Genomic DNA, 19,043 nt, shown 5'->3' on the forward strand with positions numbered 1-19,043 from the left:
GCCCCCTAAAATGGGTGAATTTTTTAAACATTGTCTGAATTGGATGAAATTTGGACAGTTTGCAGAGTTTGTCATTTATAATTGTTGATTGCTGTGTTCAACCCTGTCTTCCCAACATTTACCCCACTAGGCCCCCCAAAATGGGTCCATGTTTTTAACAATGTCTAAAATGACATTGGGATGGTTAGTAGATTATGTAATTTTTAGGTGTCGATTGTTATGTTTCACCCTATAGCTTTAACATCTACCTAACCAGCCCCCTAAAATGGGCGATTTTTTAAAACTGTGTCGGAATTGAATGAAATTTAGACAGCTTGTAGAATTTGCTATTTATAGGTGTCGATTTTTGTGTTTCACTTTATTTTGCCACTATTTATCCCTTCTTTTCTATAAATAGAGCACTAAATAGGACAAACTTCAAACAATGTGTGAATTGAATCAGATTTGCATTACTTTTAATAGCATGATTATTTAAGCGAAGATCTGACCACAGTTTTTCTTAAAATACCAAACTTACTGATGGTTGTCTTTTGAAATGCATAGTTTTTAACTTTGCATGTGTGGGGGACGCATGAGTTTCTGCCTGCAGAAACAACTAAGGTTATAAAAGACAGTGGGTGGTATGGGACCCAATATAAAAAAAGTGTAGGAAATATATTAACGTTTCAAAATAGGTTATAGTGTATGTGCAATTGAAATATGTGCTGAGCCACCCTTCTAGTTTTCGAATGCTATGACATTGTGCGCGGCGCAGTGCAGAACAAATGTCAATCGAGGGTTCTTGGCGGTGGACCACTCGGCTCGCGAGTCGCTGAAGGACGCAGCTAGCTGCGTGAATTAATGTGAATTGCAGAACACATTGAGCATCGACGTTCTGAACGCAAATTGCGGCGTCGGGTCAATCCCGGAGCCGCTCCCGCCTCAGGGTCGCGTTTCAAACGCTCCCGCGTGGTTTGTCTCCCCTAAAAAGGAGAAGCCGCGTCGGGCTGGTGCGGTGTCGGCTGGCGATCCGTACGGGCGCGCTGGTCGTCCCGCTTATGACAGCACGAACTGCCTACTGCGTGCAATTTGGGTTGCGACGCGGCACGGCGACGCAGGCGAGCGAGTCTCGCGAGTCGGCCTCGAATAGGACTGCGGCTCACGAGCTCGCCCTGACAGTCAAGCGCCCGCCGTCTAATGCCCGTCGCAGAACGCCCGCCGCCGTGGTAGGCTCGTCGTCGACGAACGCCTGGAGCTGGGCTCCAATTAAAAAAAAAACAGTCCCTAGGCCTATTGTCATTGTTACGTAACTATTCCTGTTGTTTCGTATCATTACGATCTTCAAAATACAGGTCATGTCAATTCTCAACAAAAAGCATTGTTGCTACTTGCTATGAAAAGCCGAACAACGCTGCGGCACAGTGGGCGTTAATTATGTCAAATGATTGCTCTTGATAGATATATCTACTGTTTTGGTGCTTAAGATAGCGTTGAATGAAATATTATTCAAACAAATTAGTTGTTCTGCAAGAAGTGGTACCATAGAACACTGTAGAGCACATTAGTGCTCTATGGTGGTACGCGTGGTAGTGCAGAGCGTCCAGGTGGTACGGGATCGTAAAAAGGTTGGGAACCCCTGACTTAATAGCATAATTCACTTAATCGCATGATTCACTTAATAGCATAATTCACTTAATCGCATAATTCACTTAATAGCATAATCCACTTAATCGCATATTTCACTTAATAGCATAATTAACTTAATCGCATATTTCACTTAATAGCATAATCCACTTAATAGCATAATTCACTTAATCGCATATTTCACTTAATAGCATAATTCACTTAATCGCATAATCCACTTAATAGCATAATTCACGTAATCGCATATTTCACTTAATCGCATAATCCACTTTATAGCGTATTTCACTTAATCGCACAATTCACTTAAGCGCACAATTCACTGAAGCGCATAATCCACTTAATAGCATAATTCACTTAATCGCATATTTCACTTAATAGCATAATTCACTTAATCGCATATTTCACTTAATAGCATAATCCACTTAATAGCATAATTCACTTAATCGCATAATCCACTTAATAGCATAATTCACTGAAGCGCATAATCCACTTAATAGCATAATTCACTTAATCGCATAATTCACTTAATAGCATAATTCACTTAATAGCATAATCCACTTAATAGCATAATTCACTTAATCGCATAATCCACTTAATAGCATAATCCACTTAATAGCATAATCCACTTAATCGCATATTTCACTTAGTCGCATAATTCACTTAATCGCATAATCCACTTAATCGCATATTTCACTTAGTCGCATAATTCACTTAATCGCATAATCCACTTAATAGCATAATTTGCAACGTAGCCTAAGGTACCGTATTTACTCGATTGTAAGCCGCGGCTTATATTGTTTTTTAGCTGCCGTTTGTGCGGCTTATAATCGAGGGCGGCTTACAATCGAGGGCGGCTCATATTTTTATTTTATACCGAAATTATTTCTACACTCCAACGTTTTAAATTATTTGAGGTTCAAAACATGTATCCAAGTACAGATTATACGTCGATATACGTTCTGTTGGGTACAGTTATCAACGTAACTAACAAATATGGGTAAAAAGTTGTGCTATGTAACAACAGAAAGATGTATTAAGAAGCAATAGTATCAGATATTCCAGCATGCGGCTTACAATCGAGGGCGACTTATAAACTAGGGCGGCTTACAATCGAGTGAATACGGTACTTGAAATGAAACAGACAGCTCGATAACTTCCAATTTTGTTCACATTAGTTATTATCTGTGGGTATGTAATCTTAAATGCTTTGAAGATCACAGAAAGAAACATGGCAATGGGACTCGAATGTTTGAAAATGCGGATTTGTTCCGTAATATTTTAAATTTTATTAGGGCTATTGTCGTAAATTTTCGGTGTGACAAGAGTCACCAAGCACAATAAATATAATGTTTATGTAGCTACTAGCTTTGGTAACTTTCTTTAAAATTACCAAAATTATTCTGACAAATGCTGGAATATGGCCAAATAAAGGTGGCGTAAAAGTGTGTCTCACTAACAGAGAAATTAACGCAGCTCTTTGCTTCCACGCCGACAATGGACAATGGTGAATGAAAAAAGTAAACGAACGCAAAATTTAATAAATAGAGCAGAATTTGGTTGGGTTACTTTTTTTTCAAGAACTTGGATAAAGAAGTGCTTAAAATTTGCATTAGCGTAACTGTTCTTGGTTTGGCTCGTGTAAAAGGCCAGTTACTCCAGTCTCTAACTGTCTCCGTTCTGATTTTGAAGTTTTACCGTTTCTGTTTTCAATCGAAGATGCAAAAATATCAGGCTGCTGACGCCATAGCAATAAAAAAAACAGTGGGAGTTTATCAAAAAAGTATTTAGTGCCTTTAATAACAGAAACACATTTTAAAAGTTCTAAAGACTTATATCTTTATAGTTAAGCAAATCATGGAATTTATTACCAATGAATATATATATTTTTAATATCACTGTAAAAGGAGCTGGATTAAAATGAAACAACTGTTGTGTTTTAACTTTATAGAAAAGTGAGCTTGGTCAAGTGATATGTATAACATTTAGAATTTGTATGTATTTATAAGTAACTGTTTCATCTAATCAAATTCTGGATAGTGATGCCGAATGCAAAGGTAGATGTTGAACATGCTGTCAGACTGGTAAGTTTCTGTGATTAATACTTACTACACTGACTACAGTTCCTTACTTTCTTGGGATTTGGGAAGTAATATACACTCCTTGTGAATTATGGACTCAATTTGGCATATCTGTGCCAATTTATATTGTTGTGTTGACTTGTATAAGATTTCAGTTAACAATGTAGTTAATAGAATATATTTTGCTGTATTAAAAGCCTTCAAAATATTTCACAAATTTGATAAAAAAGTGTAACAGTGGACAAACTAGTGTATTTACCCCAGATTGGAAAGTTTTATTTTTTGCGCGGAGGATATTTTTTTTGTCAAAATTTTTGCGCGGAATTACAATTTTTTGTGCGGATGGCTAGACTTTTGATTGGCAGGTGGATTTAACGATTAACGCAATTTGTATGTAATGCTTGCAAGCAAGACTATCCAGCCGACAAAAAGAACAACTAAATAAATCAATAAATACGACGAATCTTCAGTTTTGCTCTATTGCGCACGCAGCTGTTCTGCTAGATTCTACAATTTTTCTTTTTCATAACGATTCAAACATTTTGCTGATTTGTTTTGTGAGGATAGTTTTTGCTCTTAACTGTTTTTAATTATTTGTCATACAGAAAACATTATTTTATGTAACTTGCCCAGCCGACAGTCACTTTAATAGTCAAACTACATCCTAAAAATACAGATAAATGTGCTTTTAACGTCTACATTAGCGAAATAAAAATGTTATTTTAAGCGTGACGATCAGTAAGTTTCGATGTGCTTGACTGATTTACGCGGATTCAATTTATTTATTTTTTATTTTTTTTACAGCGCCCTTAAATAGGATTGTTCGCGAAATAAGGCTTGTGACGACATAGAACTTCATTGTAAAACGAAAATATAAAATTTTAAAGAAAGTTTATTATGGTTACCTACGAAAGCTGTGCTAAGTTGCGCGGACAACATTTTTTTGCGCGGATTACACGTAAAAAGCCTAAATTTGCACGGATTACAAGGGGAAATCCAAAATATTGTGCGGAGGCCATTCTTTCCAATCTGGTATTTACCTAACTAAAGTTTTTAAAGTGGGAGTTGCAAAAGGTTTATTCAAAAAAATTAGGTCATGGTCATGTTTTTTTTTATTCTACCAGTCTATTTTCTACTGTAAAAACAGATCCAGTAAATATAATAATTTTCAATCAACAAACTTTTACAGTAAAAACTAATTACATCCAGACAAACTAAATCAGTTTGTTAAGAAAATGTAGGTAATTTGTCCTGACGCTATTTGTAAATGACATTTTTTTAATACTAAAATTACATTTTATACCTATTTTATAGGCAGCAAATTTGTCAGTGCAGCGGGATTCTGGCAAACACTGTGATGTGTGTGTCTGTGTATCAGACAAGAGGTTTCTTGCCCATAAATGTGTGTTGTCTGCCAACAGCGCTAAACTGGATGCATTAATACTTGTAAGCATTATGAATAAATCCATTGTTTACTTTTCAATTGTACATATAATGTGTAGTTTTGTAAAAAAAATATTGTTACAGGATGCCATTGGCCACAATAGCAACAGTCAAGACATTGAAATAGAAATTCAGGGTGTTAGTCCTGTTGGATTCGAGGTAAACTGTGTGAATTTATTCATACATATCTAATTTGGACTTACCGTTGTTCACGTTTAAAACAGCCTCATAGTTTTGTATCTTATAGTTGGTTGGCAGTTATGTTTGGTCATAATGTTGTGTCTGACCTAATCAGATCAAATGTAGTAATTAATATGGTGCCAAACCAACCTGATTTGGGTCACAAAAAATGTTGTAGCGGACAGGTTTGGGTTTGAGTTAGAGTGAAATTTACTAGGCCAAAATGTACAATATATATGTATATATATATATGTATACATATATATATATGTGTGTGTGTATTTCTGAGAATCTAAGCTGATAAATGGAAACTTATGACACAAGGAACATAATTCAATGTTTACTTTTAGAAACTCCTTGATTTCTTCTATGTTGGAGAGTTAAAAATTGAGCAACAAACTGTAATGCCAGTGTGGATGACAGCAGCATACCTAGAACTACCAGATGTAGTTTCAATGTGCAATGAATTTTGTCAACAATCCGTATCCAACCAGCCCATTTCTGATGATGCTAAGGTATGGAAATGTCGTTTAACTTAAAATGTTTTTTCACACTTTTTATTCCATTGTTTGATTTACATCTTTCACAGAGTATTTCATAAAAAGTATCGGCTTGTACAAGCAACCAACCTGGAATGTATAATATAAAATTTGACTTTGCAACTCTCTACATATATTATGTTTACACCCTCATTTAAATATTTACTAAAGTTTCTATTTAAATCAGTGGTTCCCAACCTGGGCTTCCCCCAAGGGGTCCGTGAGATGGTTTCAAGGGTCTATGAAGGCAAACATTTTTAGTACCATAAACCAACAGTAAAATATTTTTAAGTTTTTGAAGCGTTTACAATCCTGCATACACGTGCAGACTGTTTATCAAACCTTCAAGTCAGGAAAAATACCAAAATTATTTTTTTGTGATTGTTATCTCCATTGTGACATCACAACACACATGAACAATGGAAATTATAGTACTTTGTTTCTTCTTGTATGCTAGAAAATCTATCTCTTTGTTGCTACAGTACAGAACTTCAATGAGATTTAAGGCTTATTGTGAAGGTTGATTAAAATTCTACCCAAAAAGTATAATAACGTATAATGCAAGAAACGAAAAACATACAGAGACTTACGGAAAATTAGGGGGTCCGCAGACGTATAAAATTTATAAAAGGGGTCCGTGACTACAAAAAGGTTGGGAACCACTGATTTAAATGTACATTTGCAAAATTTTTGTGTTTATCTTTGATTTCTACTTTGAAAATAATTTCTTATCTGTTAAAAATTAAAACAGTGCATAAATTTGGGGTCATAATTTATTGCTTGAGTGTGGGTGTTGTTCAAACAAGAAAATTTTTAAACCACACAAGCTGTTTAAAAGTTTTCTAGGGTTGGGGAAGTGGTAGGGCGGGCATGTCTGAAACACTAATTTAAAGTTTGTGTCACTTTGTGTTTATCCTGTGCTATAAATTTTAAACAACATTTTATCTGATTGTTTTATAGACTACAAGAAAATACAACCAGCTACAACCTGTACACAATAGTAAGAATGGTTTCTTTTTTGTATGAATGTTTTTCTAAGTTGTTTGATAATTAAATCTGAACTGATTTTTTTTTGTTACACTCAACCTAATCTACAAAACTTTATAAAATTATTTTGTCATATATTTTGTGCCTAACCTTTTTTGTGTACACAGATTCTCACAATCAGTCCAATACAATGGTGACTGATAAGGTTAGTAATTATGGGTCCCCTTCCCTGAAGGGGACACATTTTGTTTTTGTCCGTATTTTTTTTTTCTTTTTTCTGTCTAACGCTGATTTGTGAGACGCGTTTGGTCAAGAAAGAGTGCTTCAAATTTATTCAAATTTACAGAGATGTTAGTTAATAATCAAAATTTGATCCTCCTGAGGTTTGACCCCGATTGACCCAGCGGTTCACCCACACACCCCCGAAACGTAAAATTTTTAACGCTGGTTTGTAATGCTCGTTTGGTAAAGAAAAAGTGCTTCAAATTTATTCAAATTTGGACATATGATAGTTATCAATGTAAACTTGATCCTCCAGAAGTTTGACCCCGAATGATCCAGCGGTTCACCCACAGGGCCCCGAAACGTAAAATTTTTAACTCTGGTTTTTATCGCTCGTGTGGTAAAGAAGGAGTGCTTCAAATTTATTCAAATTTGGACATATGTTAGTTATCAATCTGAACTTGATCCTTTAGAAGTTTGACCCCGAATGACCCAGAGGTTCACCCACAGGCCCCAAAAACGTAAATGTGTCTAACGCTCGTTTGGTCAAGAAACACACTGTAGGCAGAAGTACCAAGAGAGTAACTCACTGGTTTAGGATAGCGGGAGGGCTCAGCTTGACGTCGGACAGACGTTTTACGCGAGGTCGTTTCAGTAATTAGAAATCAGCTGTTTTGCACAGCAATGCTATGTCGTTTTATTAAGTTATCACTCACATTTTTAGTTTTGGCGAAGGTTTTACACTTATGACGTGATTTAAACCTAATAAGCATGCTTCGGTTTTGTATATGTCAAGCAAAACTTTGTTAATCAAAGTAAAGATGAAAAAATTAACTTGACTTTTTTGCCAAAAAAATGTTTTTTAAATGCTCGTTGTCAGGTTGGCCGCCGCATGATCACAGGTTACTTAAGGTCAACTAGTAGGTATTACAAACACAGTTCAGAACTTTTTTTCGTCATAACGTAGCGTTTTTTTTGACAATGAATTTAGGAGTTACTCGAGGCATGTATAAATTAGGCTTAAAACTAAGGACGACATGCTATTGAAAACGATGTCAAAAGGTCAAACAGTCGTTTGGCGTGTGCACCAAGAGAGGTTACTACAGGTCAATGGTACTCGTTTTGCGAAACAAAGTTAAATGAAAAACAATTTGTTATGTATACACTTGTAGCAAATTCCTTTTCATTTATAGTGTCTGTATCATAACTGTTACAGCTTTCTAAAAAAAATTGTGTTTAAAACCCGACCTTGGACGACAATATCTGGGTCAAAGCAAGAGATTAGATTTAAGTATTTGTTACGTTTTTTAATGTTTTTGTAATTACATGACAATAATAGTGCAAAAAAGAATACGAACAAATTTTTGTTTTTGTTGGGTTAATGCTTTCTAAAAATGTGTCCTTAAGAATCTAAAAATCACCGCAACATTTGTTTGCTGTAAATCCGCACAAACGAAAAACAATCATATGTGTAGATCAAATGATGTGTATAGTAAATTGGTAAATATCGTATAGAATATATAAAATGGAAGTATATCAGAAAGCCACTCTTCTAGTTTTATATTGTAAATTAAAAGTTGACTCAACAGTTGTGTTGAAAAACAAAATAATGTGGTTAAAAATCAAAACTATTTTGCTTTGTTACAGAGTTGGAGTGAAAATGACCCGGAATATATGTGAGTGTTGTCTCTTTGCAGTTTAATTCAAAAATGTTACGAAAATGAACCTACCATATATTGCAATGCAATAAATTGATAACATTTTTTTTGTAGCCCCGGTGGTGTTCCCAAGCAAAATACTAAGGTAAGTTGAAAAATCGAAATGGTTCATATTTAAGATTACATGTAATACTTTGTCAATTACCATGCTGCAAACATTTTTGAAACTATGATAATACTTTTATTTTTTTCCCATATTTATCCATTACTTTGTTTTTTTTTAAATAATTTTTAATTATGCTATTAAATGTCAGTGTACAATTATTGTTTTATGTTACATGACAACACTAGAATAATTTTTAACTGCATTTAATAACGATGCACCCCTTTATATGTTTAACCCGCATTTAAACTGATTGGGCTGGTATGATCCAAGCCTAAAAAGATTGGGTATCACTGCATTACATAAACACTTTTTTGTGTTTAAAGTTATACCACTGCCTAAACAAATCAAATAATTAATTAATGCCTGAATTTGTTTTTTATCATGCAAAGACTTGTATTTTCTCTAGTAAACATAAATATGCTTTTTTATAGAAGTTAGTAATACTCTCTTTTTTAGAATGCTGCAAAGAAGCCTGTGCCAAATTTAAACAGGTACTAAAATTTAATATGAATTTTGTTAATCTACGTTAAATGACATGTAGAATAGCTGTGTCCAATCTGTCTTTAAAAATTACATGTGAACAAAAAAAAATTGCTAGTTTTCAAACATGTTGCCACATATCTAAATTTGGGCAGGCCATACCTATTTTTGAAAAATAATATTCAAAACATTAATCTAATACAGGGGTCACCAAACTACGGCCCGCGGGCCGGATCCGGCCCGCGACCACATTTTTTAGGTTGCCAAGTTGTATCAATAACTTTGTAACATTAAAAGTTAATCTACTCCTTACAAAAGTTTTTCTGTGGGGATATTTAGAATTGATATTACCGAGTTTCATAGGATTATAACGCCCAGGATTGATCCAAAGCCAGTTTGTTACGTCACAGGCAAGACTACAAGTGTTAATTGTGCGCAAACAATTGCCCTCTATAGTCACTTGTGCCGTAATATACAAGCATTGCTCGTAAGATAAGACTAATTATACAGTTCAACTTTTGCATGACCAGTTTTTGAATGAGATTGTAGAAAGACCATATCTTGGCGCACCTAAAAAATCGCGTGCTAAGTTTGGAAAGACGGCGCTAGGGCATGTAAATAATGCGGCCCGCGCGAATCATTATTAAACTTATCCGGCCCGCAGTGAAAAAAGTTTGGTGACCCCTGATCTAATACACCATTTTAATCTCGCAGGGTAAACCATGGAATTGTCCCACAAGAAAAAATCAACTGTGAAGTAATGATGGCTGAGGTGGGTTGATAAATAAGTGGTTTACTTCAATGGTTACCAAACATAATCTGCAAACCTTTTAAGGGCATGATTTCGAAACGTGTAAAAGGTGTATTAAACTTTCCTTGACTTACAACATAATTTGACCAATAAGAATATGCTAATTAGCAATCAATACTATACCACATGTAATTTCATTGGTGAATTTATTTTTTTGCTTGGATTAAAAAAATGTGTTGCAGGTTGAACAACTACGACAGCAGCATCAACAGTTACAAAGGTTGCAACTGGAGCAAACTCGCCTGCATGGCAAAGTTGAGTCAAAACCAATGCCAGGTGTTCAAACAGCTTTAACAGTTCCCACTCCAGTTGTGCCTGTTGAACCAATTACAAAAAGGTAATAATTATTTGTTGTTGAAAAACAGTTAAAAAAAAAACAGGAAAATGTTACATTATCTCCACCTATTTTAATATGTTCAAATTTATTATGAATACATAGAGTTAGACCATTTCGGTTTCTGGGCTTTTAAACATGCAATATAAACCTAAATGTGTTAAGTAACATAGGTAGTACGCATGCTTTAGGTCTACTCTACAACATTGCAGTTTTACATTTTATTCTTTTCTGCAGAAAAAAGACAGAAGTTGATCCAGAGGAGGATTCAAATGTCACTGTTGTTCAAGTTACTTCCAATACTCCCTTACCTTCTGTCACACAAGTATAAAAACTGCTATGATCTATTTTTTGTTTGTTTTTGCTTAAAAATAAATAATAAAAAAATTGAAATTTTTTGGCAATAATTAAAATTTGTTGGCGATAATTTAGATGTGATGTGAAACGCATTAGGCTTTTCAAAAAATACAAACAGTCAAGTTTGGTTTCATGTATATGGCATGTGTCATTATTTTTGTAAAAATCCATGCCTGTGCTTGCCCTGCTACTTCAGCAAGTGAGCTAAATATTACACAATGTCCAAATAATAAAAAATAGTGACTGTTTTAGAATTTTAACTGTGACCACTTAAACAAATGTTGTAGCCAAATTTATGTGGCATACATGAATTTAAAAAATACTGTATATTTTGGTAAAATCTGTTAACACAAGATGCTTGGTTTGTAATTTTTCTTTATTAGCCATAAACCATCTGGAGACACAGGTTAATATAGCAATTGAATACATTCAATGCCTCCTGAATATTGTTAAGGATGAGTATGACCCAGTTAATAAATAAAAGGAAGGCTATTTCACAATGCCAAAACTGTACATTTTTTGTCTAATTAGTGTATGTATTTTTACAGGCCTTACCTGACGCTTCAGATGTGTCCCAAAGTGACATGCCACCAGATTTTAGGATAGTAACTGAACAATTTCGACAAAATCTGTACATGAGATATCCTGAAATAAAACCTGTAAGTTACTCTTTTTGTTGTTGCATTCCATATATTTTTAATACATAACCTGTTTTGCGACCCAAGTTAAGTTACCCAGTAATCCAGTGAATATTTAGAATTTGTCTCAAGTAAAATCATAATAAATTAGCTGCAGACAGTGCACAATGTTTCGACCTATAAAGTCTCACCACTGCGAAATCCTAATGTTTAGTACAAATTAGACTTAGTATGGATTAAAAAAGTTTTTTTCAAAATTTCTTGCTTCGTTTGAACAAATCAGGAATTTTTTTTAAAGAAGCTTTACATAATTATGTATGTAAGACAGGCCTGAAATCCAATGATTTTAAAACTGCTAAATTTGAAAAAATACCCACACTTTGTTGTCTGGGCAACAAGTGAATGCTTTAATCTTCCAAACATCACAAAGTGTATTAATTATAGCGTAAACTTACTACGATATGGCTTGTGTGACATTATTCTGTTGTAAAGGAATCACCAGAGGCAGCAAACTGCACTGCAAACGAGCTTCTTCAAAGGGGCAAATCAAGAAAGCGCAAATCAGTTGAGCAAAATACACTAAACGTAAGTATATTGAAACAATTTTTTCAGACTTTTAAACATTCAAATGCAAAATTCCCATATTGTCATAGTCATTAAAACTTCCATGTGCTTCCATATAATGTTTTTCGTCATAATTGTGCTTCGTACAACTTTTTCATACTGCTGCGCTGATATCATTGCCCAGTGGCACATCAGCGACCCTTGATTTACGATGACTCTGACTCATTTCTTAATGTTTTTTCAGAATGTGATTCGTCTTATCCTGGACACAATCAAGATAGTTGATTCAACCGATCCTAGGGTTGAGGACGCATTGTTTTTGGTGAGTAACAGCAAAACTGAAATTTTAATTTTTCTTAAAAAGTGATGGTCCTCATTAAAACCCAAAGTCACAGCTACATTAATCAAACCGGCGCGCATGGCGCAAGGAAAGCTGCCTTTTTGATGACTATACTGATCTATTTTTCCCAACAGCTTCAAAGTGTAAAAAATTGTCCTTTGTATTCACATTATTGCAAAGTGTGTCAATATTACAAAGTGACATCTCTCCCAAAATTAGTCATCGAATAAATTCTTCTCATAAAGATACAATGCTTTCATACTATCCATTTTGAAATCGATTTATTTTCCATTATGAGGAACAATGTAACCGATGTCTTTGTGTCTTTAATGTTGTTTTTGTTTCTTTAATTTAAATGTAAGAATTCGATCACAATTGGGCCATGAACATTCTCATAAAAATGCCACAAACCTACGGGTATTTGCCTACGACATAATTTTACAGTTTGTTACAACAAGAACCTTTTGTCGAAAACCGTGTATATTGCAAGCAGCGAAGATATTTTCTGCTTGTAGCATCTTTCAAAAACCAGCTTTCTGCATGCCACTTTATAAATATCTAAATTATGGTTATTTAGTTATTAAATATTAAAGATTTACAATAAAATCCGCATTATGTCAAAATAAAATTTTTTGACAAAATTAACTATTTGCTTATTATGCGTCTTAATAAATTCTTTAAATATTTTCTGACTTATATTTAGATCATGGACAGGTTTGAATGCTTACGTGGCAAGATCAACGACCCAACGGTTCGGAGAAGTTTGCTGGTGAAAGTTAAACATTCTATCCACTGCAAGAAATGGCGAGTTAAACAGACCTTGAATAAATGTCAGTGAACTTTTTTCGCCTGTCACGAGTTTGTTAAAAGTTTTGTCAAGTTTTTGTATTGATAAATGATTAGTATAGTTCGATTAGATCCCAATTTAGTTAAGATTTTGCAATTTAGTTATTTTCACATAATATTACAAAATGTATATTTTTCGCTATAGTTCCCTACAACAATCATTCAGCGGTTTCTAGGTCTTTAAGCAAATTTCGATCCTTTTTATTTTTACTTGCAGCTAAAGGCATTGATATGGACTCATCCGAAATAGGATGCGAGGAAGGTTTACAGGAATGACTTGATCTTAACTAAGTCGATCACGTGACTTTTTGTCGTTGCCATGCCACCGCCTCACCAAGCCTCTGCCTCCAAATATGTTTGCCTTTATAAGAGAGCCAATGCGATTATTGATACCTGTCACGTGGTATACTGGCGGCCAATGCGTTTGTTCATACCAATCACGTGGTTTGCGATACCTAATTGGATCACTCATGTGTCTTGCCTTAACTATATTGGTGCCGAATCGCAAATGTTCTGTTACAGTAAATTTTTATAGATTGTCATAAATTAATGGCTTCGATCTATTTGTTACACCAATGCAAGCGTTTGCTTCCAAAGAGTTTCTGATTTTGATTTTAGTTTTTTGAATGCTGTTTTTGACGCATTATGACGTCATCAGACACACGATGGTGACATAATTTATCACAGAAGACACAGGGTGTAGAGTCAAACATTTCCTAAGCGAGCTATAATTAATGTGAAAAGCTTGTGCTGTTGCACAGTTCAATTTTATGTTGCGTGGTTTTCAAGCAGAAACGCGTTATAAACGTTAACTGATCAGATTATTAGCTTTTGTTAATTGGGTGCTACGCATGTTGGCCGTTTGTACTTGAATGGTTTTCGTCGAACTTTACGAAGACCGTGTACATACGAGTTCTTCGATTTTTAAGTACTATTGTGTGAGCAGATGGCATTTTGTGCCATGTTTCTACTCGTGTAAATGTTTCTGTTTTAATAAAAGATAAGCGCCAAGCGTGCAGATGACGTCTTTTCAAATGGCAAGTACTTACTGTTACGAAAAGTTGTCAGTGAATTTATGTAACCCGAATTATTTTCTCAACAAATAATAAGCGACGATTTGAAAACCGTCCCGATTAGCCGAGTTTCCCGACATTATGAGTATTGCAAAACGAGATGATTCAAAGAAACTGATATACTTGTTACGTGAAGCGGAATGTAGTGTATTTTACCCATTGTACTGTAATTAAATTTGACATTATACCGTAGATCTGTGTGAAACGTTTTAAGATTGTTTGTTTTTTACATTCGAAAGTATGACAAAACAAATCTTTTTTATTATCGAATGTTTAAACATAACAGATGGATATTTGTGCACAGGCATTGGAATTTGGAATACTCACGTCCTGAGTGAAGTGATTAATATTGGAAACTTTCATTAGTACGCTGAGATGGGCCTACTGTAGATTGTGATGTAAAAGCTTAATAAGTATTGCCTGAAATTGGTAAGTAAACAAATGGCAGCAAAACTTACATTTGTATTTTCCATCAGGAAAGAGCAAGGTGCAGATTTAATGTTATGCTTCTTCTTCTGAAACCACAACATAATCACATGATAACTTTCTACCTTGACACAGTCAGCTGTTTTTCCTGCAAGTAAACCTTAACAAAAATATTTGGAGTGCAGTCGTTAAGAATATCTGATGCAAAGTTGAAGCAATGTTAAGCACAAGATTCTGCCCCGTATACGTTTCATTCATTAATAAATTAAAATTAGGTAACACATATACTGCACAAGAGCTTGCAGAATTTTACAAATGCTTTAAAAAAATGGGCTCTTGAAATCAAACAGTGCCAGCAAAAAACAAGCAGCTGGTTTAGTTTGATGGAAGCCCAAAACTGCACTGCATGCTGTGCATTATGTCAGCATTCAGCACACATAAGCATCAAACGAACCGTCACAATTGCCTGCCTTGTGACGTCACATTTAATATGACCAAATAATGGTTTCATGGGAACTTCAATATATTTTGTGGTACATTTTGAAAAGTGGAATTTGCTTAACGGACGCATATATCATTGCTCCTGAAAAATATGGCATTTTTTGATTCGTGGAAAAGATGGGCTCGAGAACAAAAGATCTTCATTCCCATGCCTTACCTGGGAATGACTGAAATAAGGTAAGGACTGCAAAAAGGAAAAATTATCTCGCCTTAATGGGCATACAGTTGTACCTAAAATTTACAAAGTTCATTTTTCGTTTCTGTAGATGTCTCGACCTAAGGATTTCGTCTTTGCCGATACAGGTATTTAATTTTTTTTATTTTACCTTCACATGAAACATAGAAAACTTAATCTTCTATTGTTTTTGAAAGGCCAGTTGCTTTGAATTATCATTGGCTGAAAAACGCACCTTTAATTGTCCAGCTCTGTTGTCTGACAAAGGTTAGTGCGTAAATATTTTTAACACAATGCAAGTTTGAGATAGTTTTTCTAATAGTCGCGTTATTTATTTAAGTATTGCTACACAATACAATTGCTAAAATACCTATTCCAAGATTATGTCTGGCTTCAAGACCTCATACAACCACGTACGATTTTTGTAAAAACGAATTGTGATTTTGTTTGTTAGACGACACTGTGGATACTTCGTCTGAACTTGCTGCCGACGTATGGTTCTGGTTCGGACTAAAGCCCGAAAAAGACTGCTCAACTGAAAAAGATCTACAAGGTAATTTTTGTATTTTATGTTGGCCCTTCGAGGGTATGTCTTCTTAAAACGACGACCACCATAAACGCCGGGCATGTCTGTTAAAAAATTGTGTTTTGATAGATGGTTTAGAACAGTGGTTCTCAAACTCGGTTTTCGGGGCCGCATGGGGCTCCAACCTTCGCACCCGACCTCAGAAAACCACCAAACATTGCTATTTTAGCTTTTAAAGTCATAATCTTTATCGATTTTCTCAAGGTTTCGTTTTTTGCGGCTCCCTGCACATTTAAATTTGGAGAACCACTGGTTTAGAAACTAAGCTAAACTTTAGATTGTCACATAATGTAGTCTCATTAACTTAATCTTTGTTATTTAACAGACTCTCTTCTTGTGGATCCCAATTATCAATGCTGGTTAATTACTCATCCAACAAACAACCGGTTTATCGTCTTGCCCCCCAAACAAGTTGTATTATATCAAACAGGAAGCCCAGCAAAACAACCAGAGATGTACATTCAAGTTTTCATGCACTGGCCAGATACAATAGTTTGTAGAATGCTTGGCGCTGACAAAGCACAAGCAAAAGTTAAGCCTCCTCATGTGGCAAGCAAAATTATTGACCGGGTTGTAACCGGTGGCGAAGCACCCAGCACCCAACAAGATAAGGTGAAATCTATTTGCGACAAGGTTGTGGACGTCCAGAATATCGGAGTTTTAAATGCGGAGATGTGCAGTGCCGATATTGCACCTGAAGTCAAAGAAATGGAAAGCCCTTTCAAGGTGGAAGAAGATGAGCAAACCACAAATAATTTGCACACTCTAAAGTCTACTCTGGTAATTGAAAAAGATGTGAATCTTCCCTTTATTTTCCCCCTTACATCTGAAGTCCACCCTGAAAACGAGGTCAAGTATTCCAGTCTTCCGCCAACAAAACCTCTTCAAAGCAAACTCAATCAACAAAACCAGCCTTCAACTGCACAAAGTCAGTCTTCAATTCATCTCATGGCAAAACAGCAAACTCAAGTTCAAGGTTGTGATATAGTCGTTCCAGCACCACCTTTCAAATGCAATAAACCCCTTCGTCAGAACACTTCGCCTTCCCAAACAAAGCCTGAGATCAAATCGGATCATGTTATACCAGTTTTAAGAAGACATGTCTCCCACAATGACCCTGGCACTGTTGTGGAGAAAAACGATACTATGGCGTCTGGGAAATTACTGGAACACCATTCCTTGAAGAAATTAAATTTGTCAAAGGAGAAACGTGGCGTTTCATCCTCCAGACATGCCACAAAAGAAGCAGATTCATCCACAAACCACAGTGTGAAATTGACTACAAGTTCGTCTGTGGGTGCAGCAAAAAATACAAAGAAGAAAAAACGTAAGAGGTGTTGCATTTGCTGCATCCAGTAAATGGAGATACTTGATACAGTAACTTGAATCGATTTCTAGAAACAAATGTAGATACGTGCATCAGAGTATGCGAGGTTGCACTTAAGCACGAACACTTTTGTGTCAATTGTTTCTACTGTGGGTATTTTTTTTATTTTTTGTCCAGTATTATTTGTCAACATGATATATTTTGCTTTTTTTTGTATTTTTGCATGCTACATGTTTGCTCTAAATAAATTTTATTCCTATTTTACTCGCCTTGAAATGTAGAGTACATACTATGACAGAGATACAAAATGCAGTGGGTTTTGCAAAACGATTGGATTCAACCAAATCTGACCAATCAAACCTAATCCAAGACAACATGATCATAAATAGCAGAAAATTGATTTTTCCAATTGTAAAGTCGAACATAGGGACTATACTTTCAAACTGCGCAAAGATTAAAATTGTAATAAAAAATACATACATAAAACGTTTTAAATGGTTGAGATTTAAACATTGAGCGCAATACCTGTTGTATTGCAAAACTTTGTTGATGTACAAGAGGTGGAGAATGTTGTACACTTAATATCATGGGCATTCTGTGAAATGTTTAGTGAATACCTGTGTGGTATTTACTGAACTTTGCAAATTAGAGCCTTTGATCTTTATAATCACTGGCCGCCACGGTTGAAGCAAATTGAAGTGTAATGGCGGCTGCTCAAGGAAGCCCAAAAAATGCATTGCGGGCAATAGGGATAGAGTGGAAAAATGTCGATAAATCTTGTTTTAGGCATATGTGCAACGATTTTTGCATATATGATCGGTATTTTTTTTTAGAGTAATGTATTCACTAGTGATGTACGAACAAAAGTCCAGCTAAAACAACGTGAGATAAAGTTATTTTCTCCGAAATTATATTTTTTTTCCGAAAAAACAATCAAAAACAAACTAGAATCAGAAAATGAAAAGGCGGGAAGTCACACAAATGAATTCCAAGCATCTACTTTTTGAAAAATCTAAATGTGTTTCTCTACATGAGCAAGTCGAGTTTTTTGCACGAGGTTTGAACCCAGGACACTCCCGGGGACGAATCCCGATGAATCCTAGAACTGCTGATTTAAAGTGATTTAAATTTTATTATGCTCATACTCATTTACTAAACCTGCACTTTAGTTTAACATAAACTTTGTCTGTAGAGTTTATTCCTTGTGACTTGTGTGTTTCCTGTCGAACCCCACCCTCCTTCGTAACACAGGTGGTTAGACTCTAGGGCCCCTTAACTCAAATCAAGTTAATTTTTGTCTCAAAGTTGAATGATACAGATACGCCCGTACAGACTTATCTATGAGCCTAAAAAGGGGGAAATGAGTCAGTATGGTTGATGGTAGAGGTCATTTTGGCTCGATAGTGAGCTATTGTTTTGCCGTATACCTTTGCATATATCTGCGGTATTATGTGGTGTTTCAGTACAAAAACATTTAGTGTCCGATTCAAAAGTTTCTCCAACATTTTTACAGACTCAGGTTTAAACCGCATGAGAACCTAGGCTAGAAGTGGTAAGCAAAACCTTTAACATTGAACAACCAACTTTTATTTTTGGGAAGCTTTAAGTTACTGCTAAGTTGCGGTTGGAAAATGTCTTTTACATTTAAAGCAGTTTGTATCTGATGATAGCATGTAACATAAAATGCGT

The 19,043-nt window shown here is 35.2% G+C and overlaps 2 protein-coding genes and 1 non-coding gene across 4 annotated transcripts; all 3 read left to right on the forward strand.

Annotated features, from left to right (window-relative positions):
* Window positions 1–776: 776 nt before the first annotated feature.
* Window positions 777–930, forward strand: LOC145220743 (5.8S ribosomal RNA). Its single transcript, XR_013858263.1, has one exon. It is a non-coding gene; the product is annotated as a 5.8S ribosomal RNA (ribosomal RNA).
* Window positions 931–3,544: 2,614 nt separating this feature from the next.
* On the forward strand, window positions 3,545–14,282 carry LOC145218562 (uncharacterized). 2 transcript variants are annotated; one of them, XM_080085975.1, is made up of 17 exons: window positions 3,545–3,704; window positions 5,016–5,147; window positions 5,229–5,303; window positions 5,675–5,839; window positions 6,824–6,863; window positions 7,018–7,055; window positions 8,720–8,748; window positions 8,845–8,875; window positions 9,353–9,387; window positions 10,091–10,148; window positions 10,370–10,524; window positions 10,759–10,846; window positions 11,427–11,537; window positions 12,009–12,101; window positions 12,325–12,402; window positions 13,124–13,250; window positions 13,484–14,282. In XM_080085975.1, the coding sequence occupies exons 1-17, from the start codon at window positions 3,663–3,665 to the stop codon at window positions 13,540–13,542; spliced, it is 1,356 nt and encodes a 451-aa protein (XP_079942101.1). In that variant the 5' UTR covers window positions 3,545–3,662; the 3' UTR covers window positions 13,543–14,282. The 2 variants fall into 2 exon arrangements, with proteins under 2 accessions (XP_079942101.1, XP_079942102.1); XM_080085976.1 differs by having other exon boundaries at window positions 13,124–13,224; window positions 13,484–13,548.
* Window positions 14,283–14,360: 78 nt separating this feature from the next.
* On the forward strand, window positions 14,361–17,612 carry LOC145218563 (uncharacterized). Its single transcript, XM_080085977.1, has 5 exons — window positions 14,361–15,443; window positions 15,533–15,569; window positions 15,639–15,708; window positions 15,896–15,994; window positions 16,353–17,612. The coding sequence occupies exons 1-5, from the start codon at window positions 15,358–15,360 to the stop codon at window positions 17,384–17,386; spliced, it is 1,326 nt and encodes a 441-aa protein (XP_079942103.1). The 5' UTR covers window positions 14,361–15,357; the 3' UTR covers window positions 17,387–17,612.
* The last annotated feature ends 1,431 nt before the right edge of the window (window positions 17,613–19,043 follow it).

Source organism: Phallusia mammillata, chromosome 3 (assembly GCF_965637545.1).
Source record: "Phallusia mammillata chromosome 3, kaPhaMamm4.hap1.1, whole genome shotgun sequence".
NCBI lineage: Eukaryota > Metazoa > Chordata > Ascidiacea > Phlebobranchia > Ascidiidae > Phallusia > Phallusia mammillata.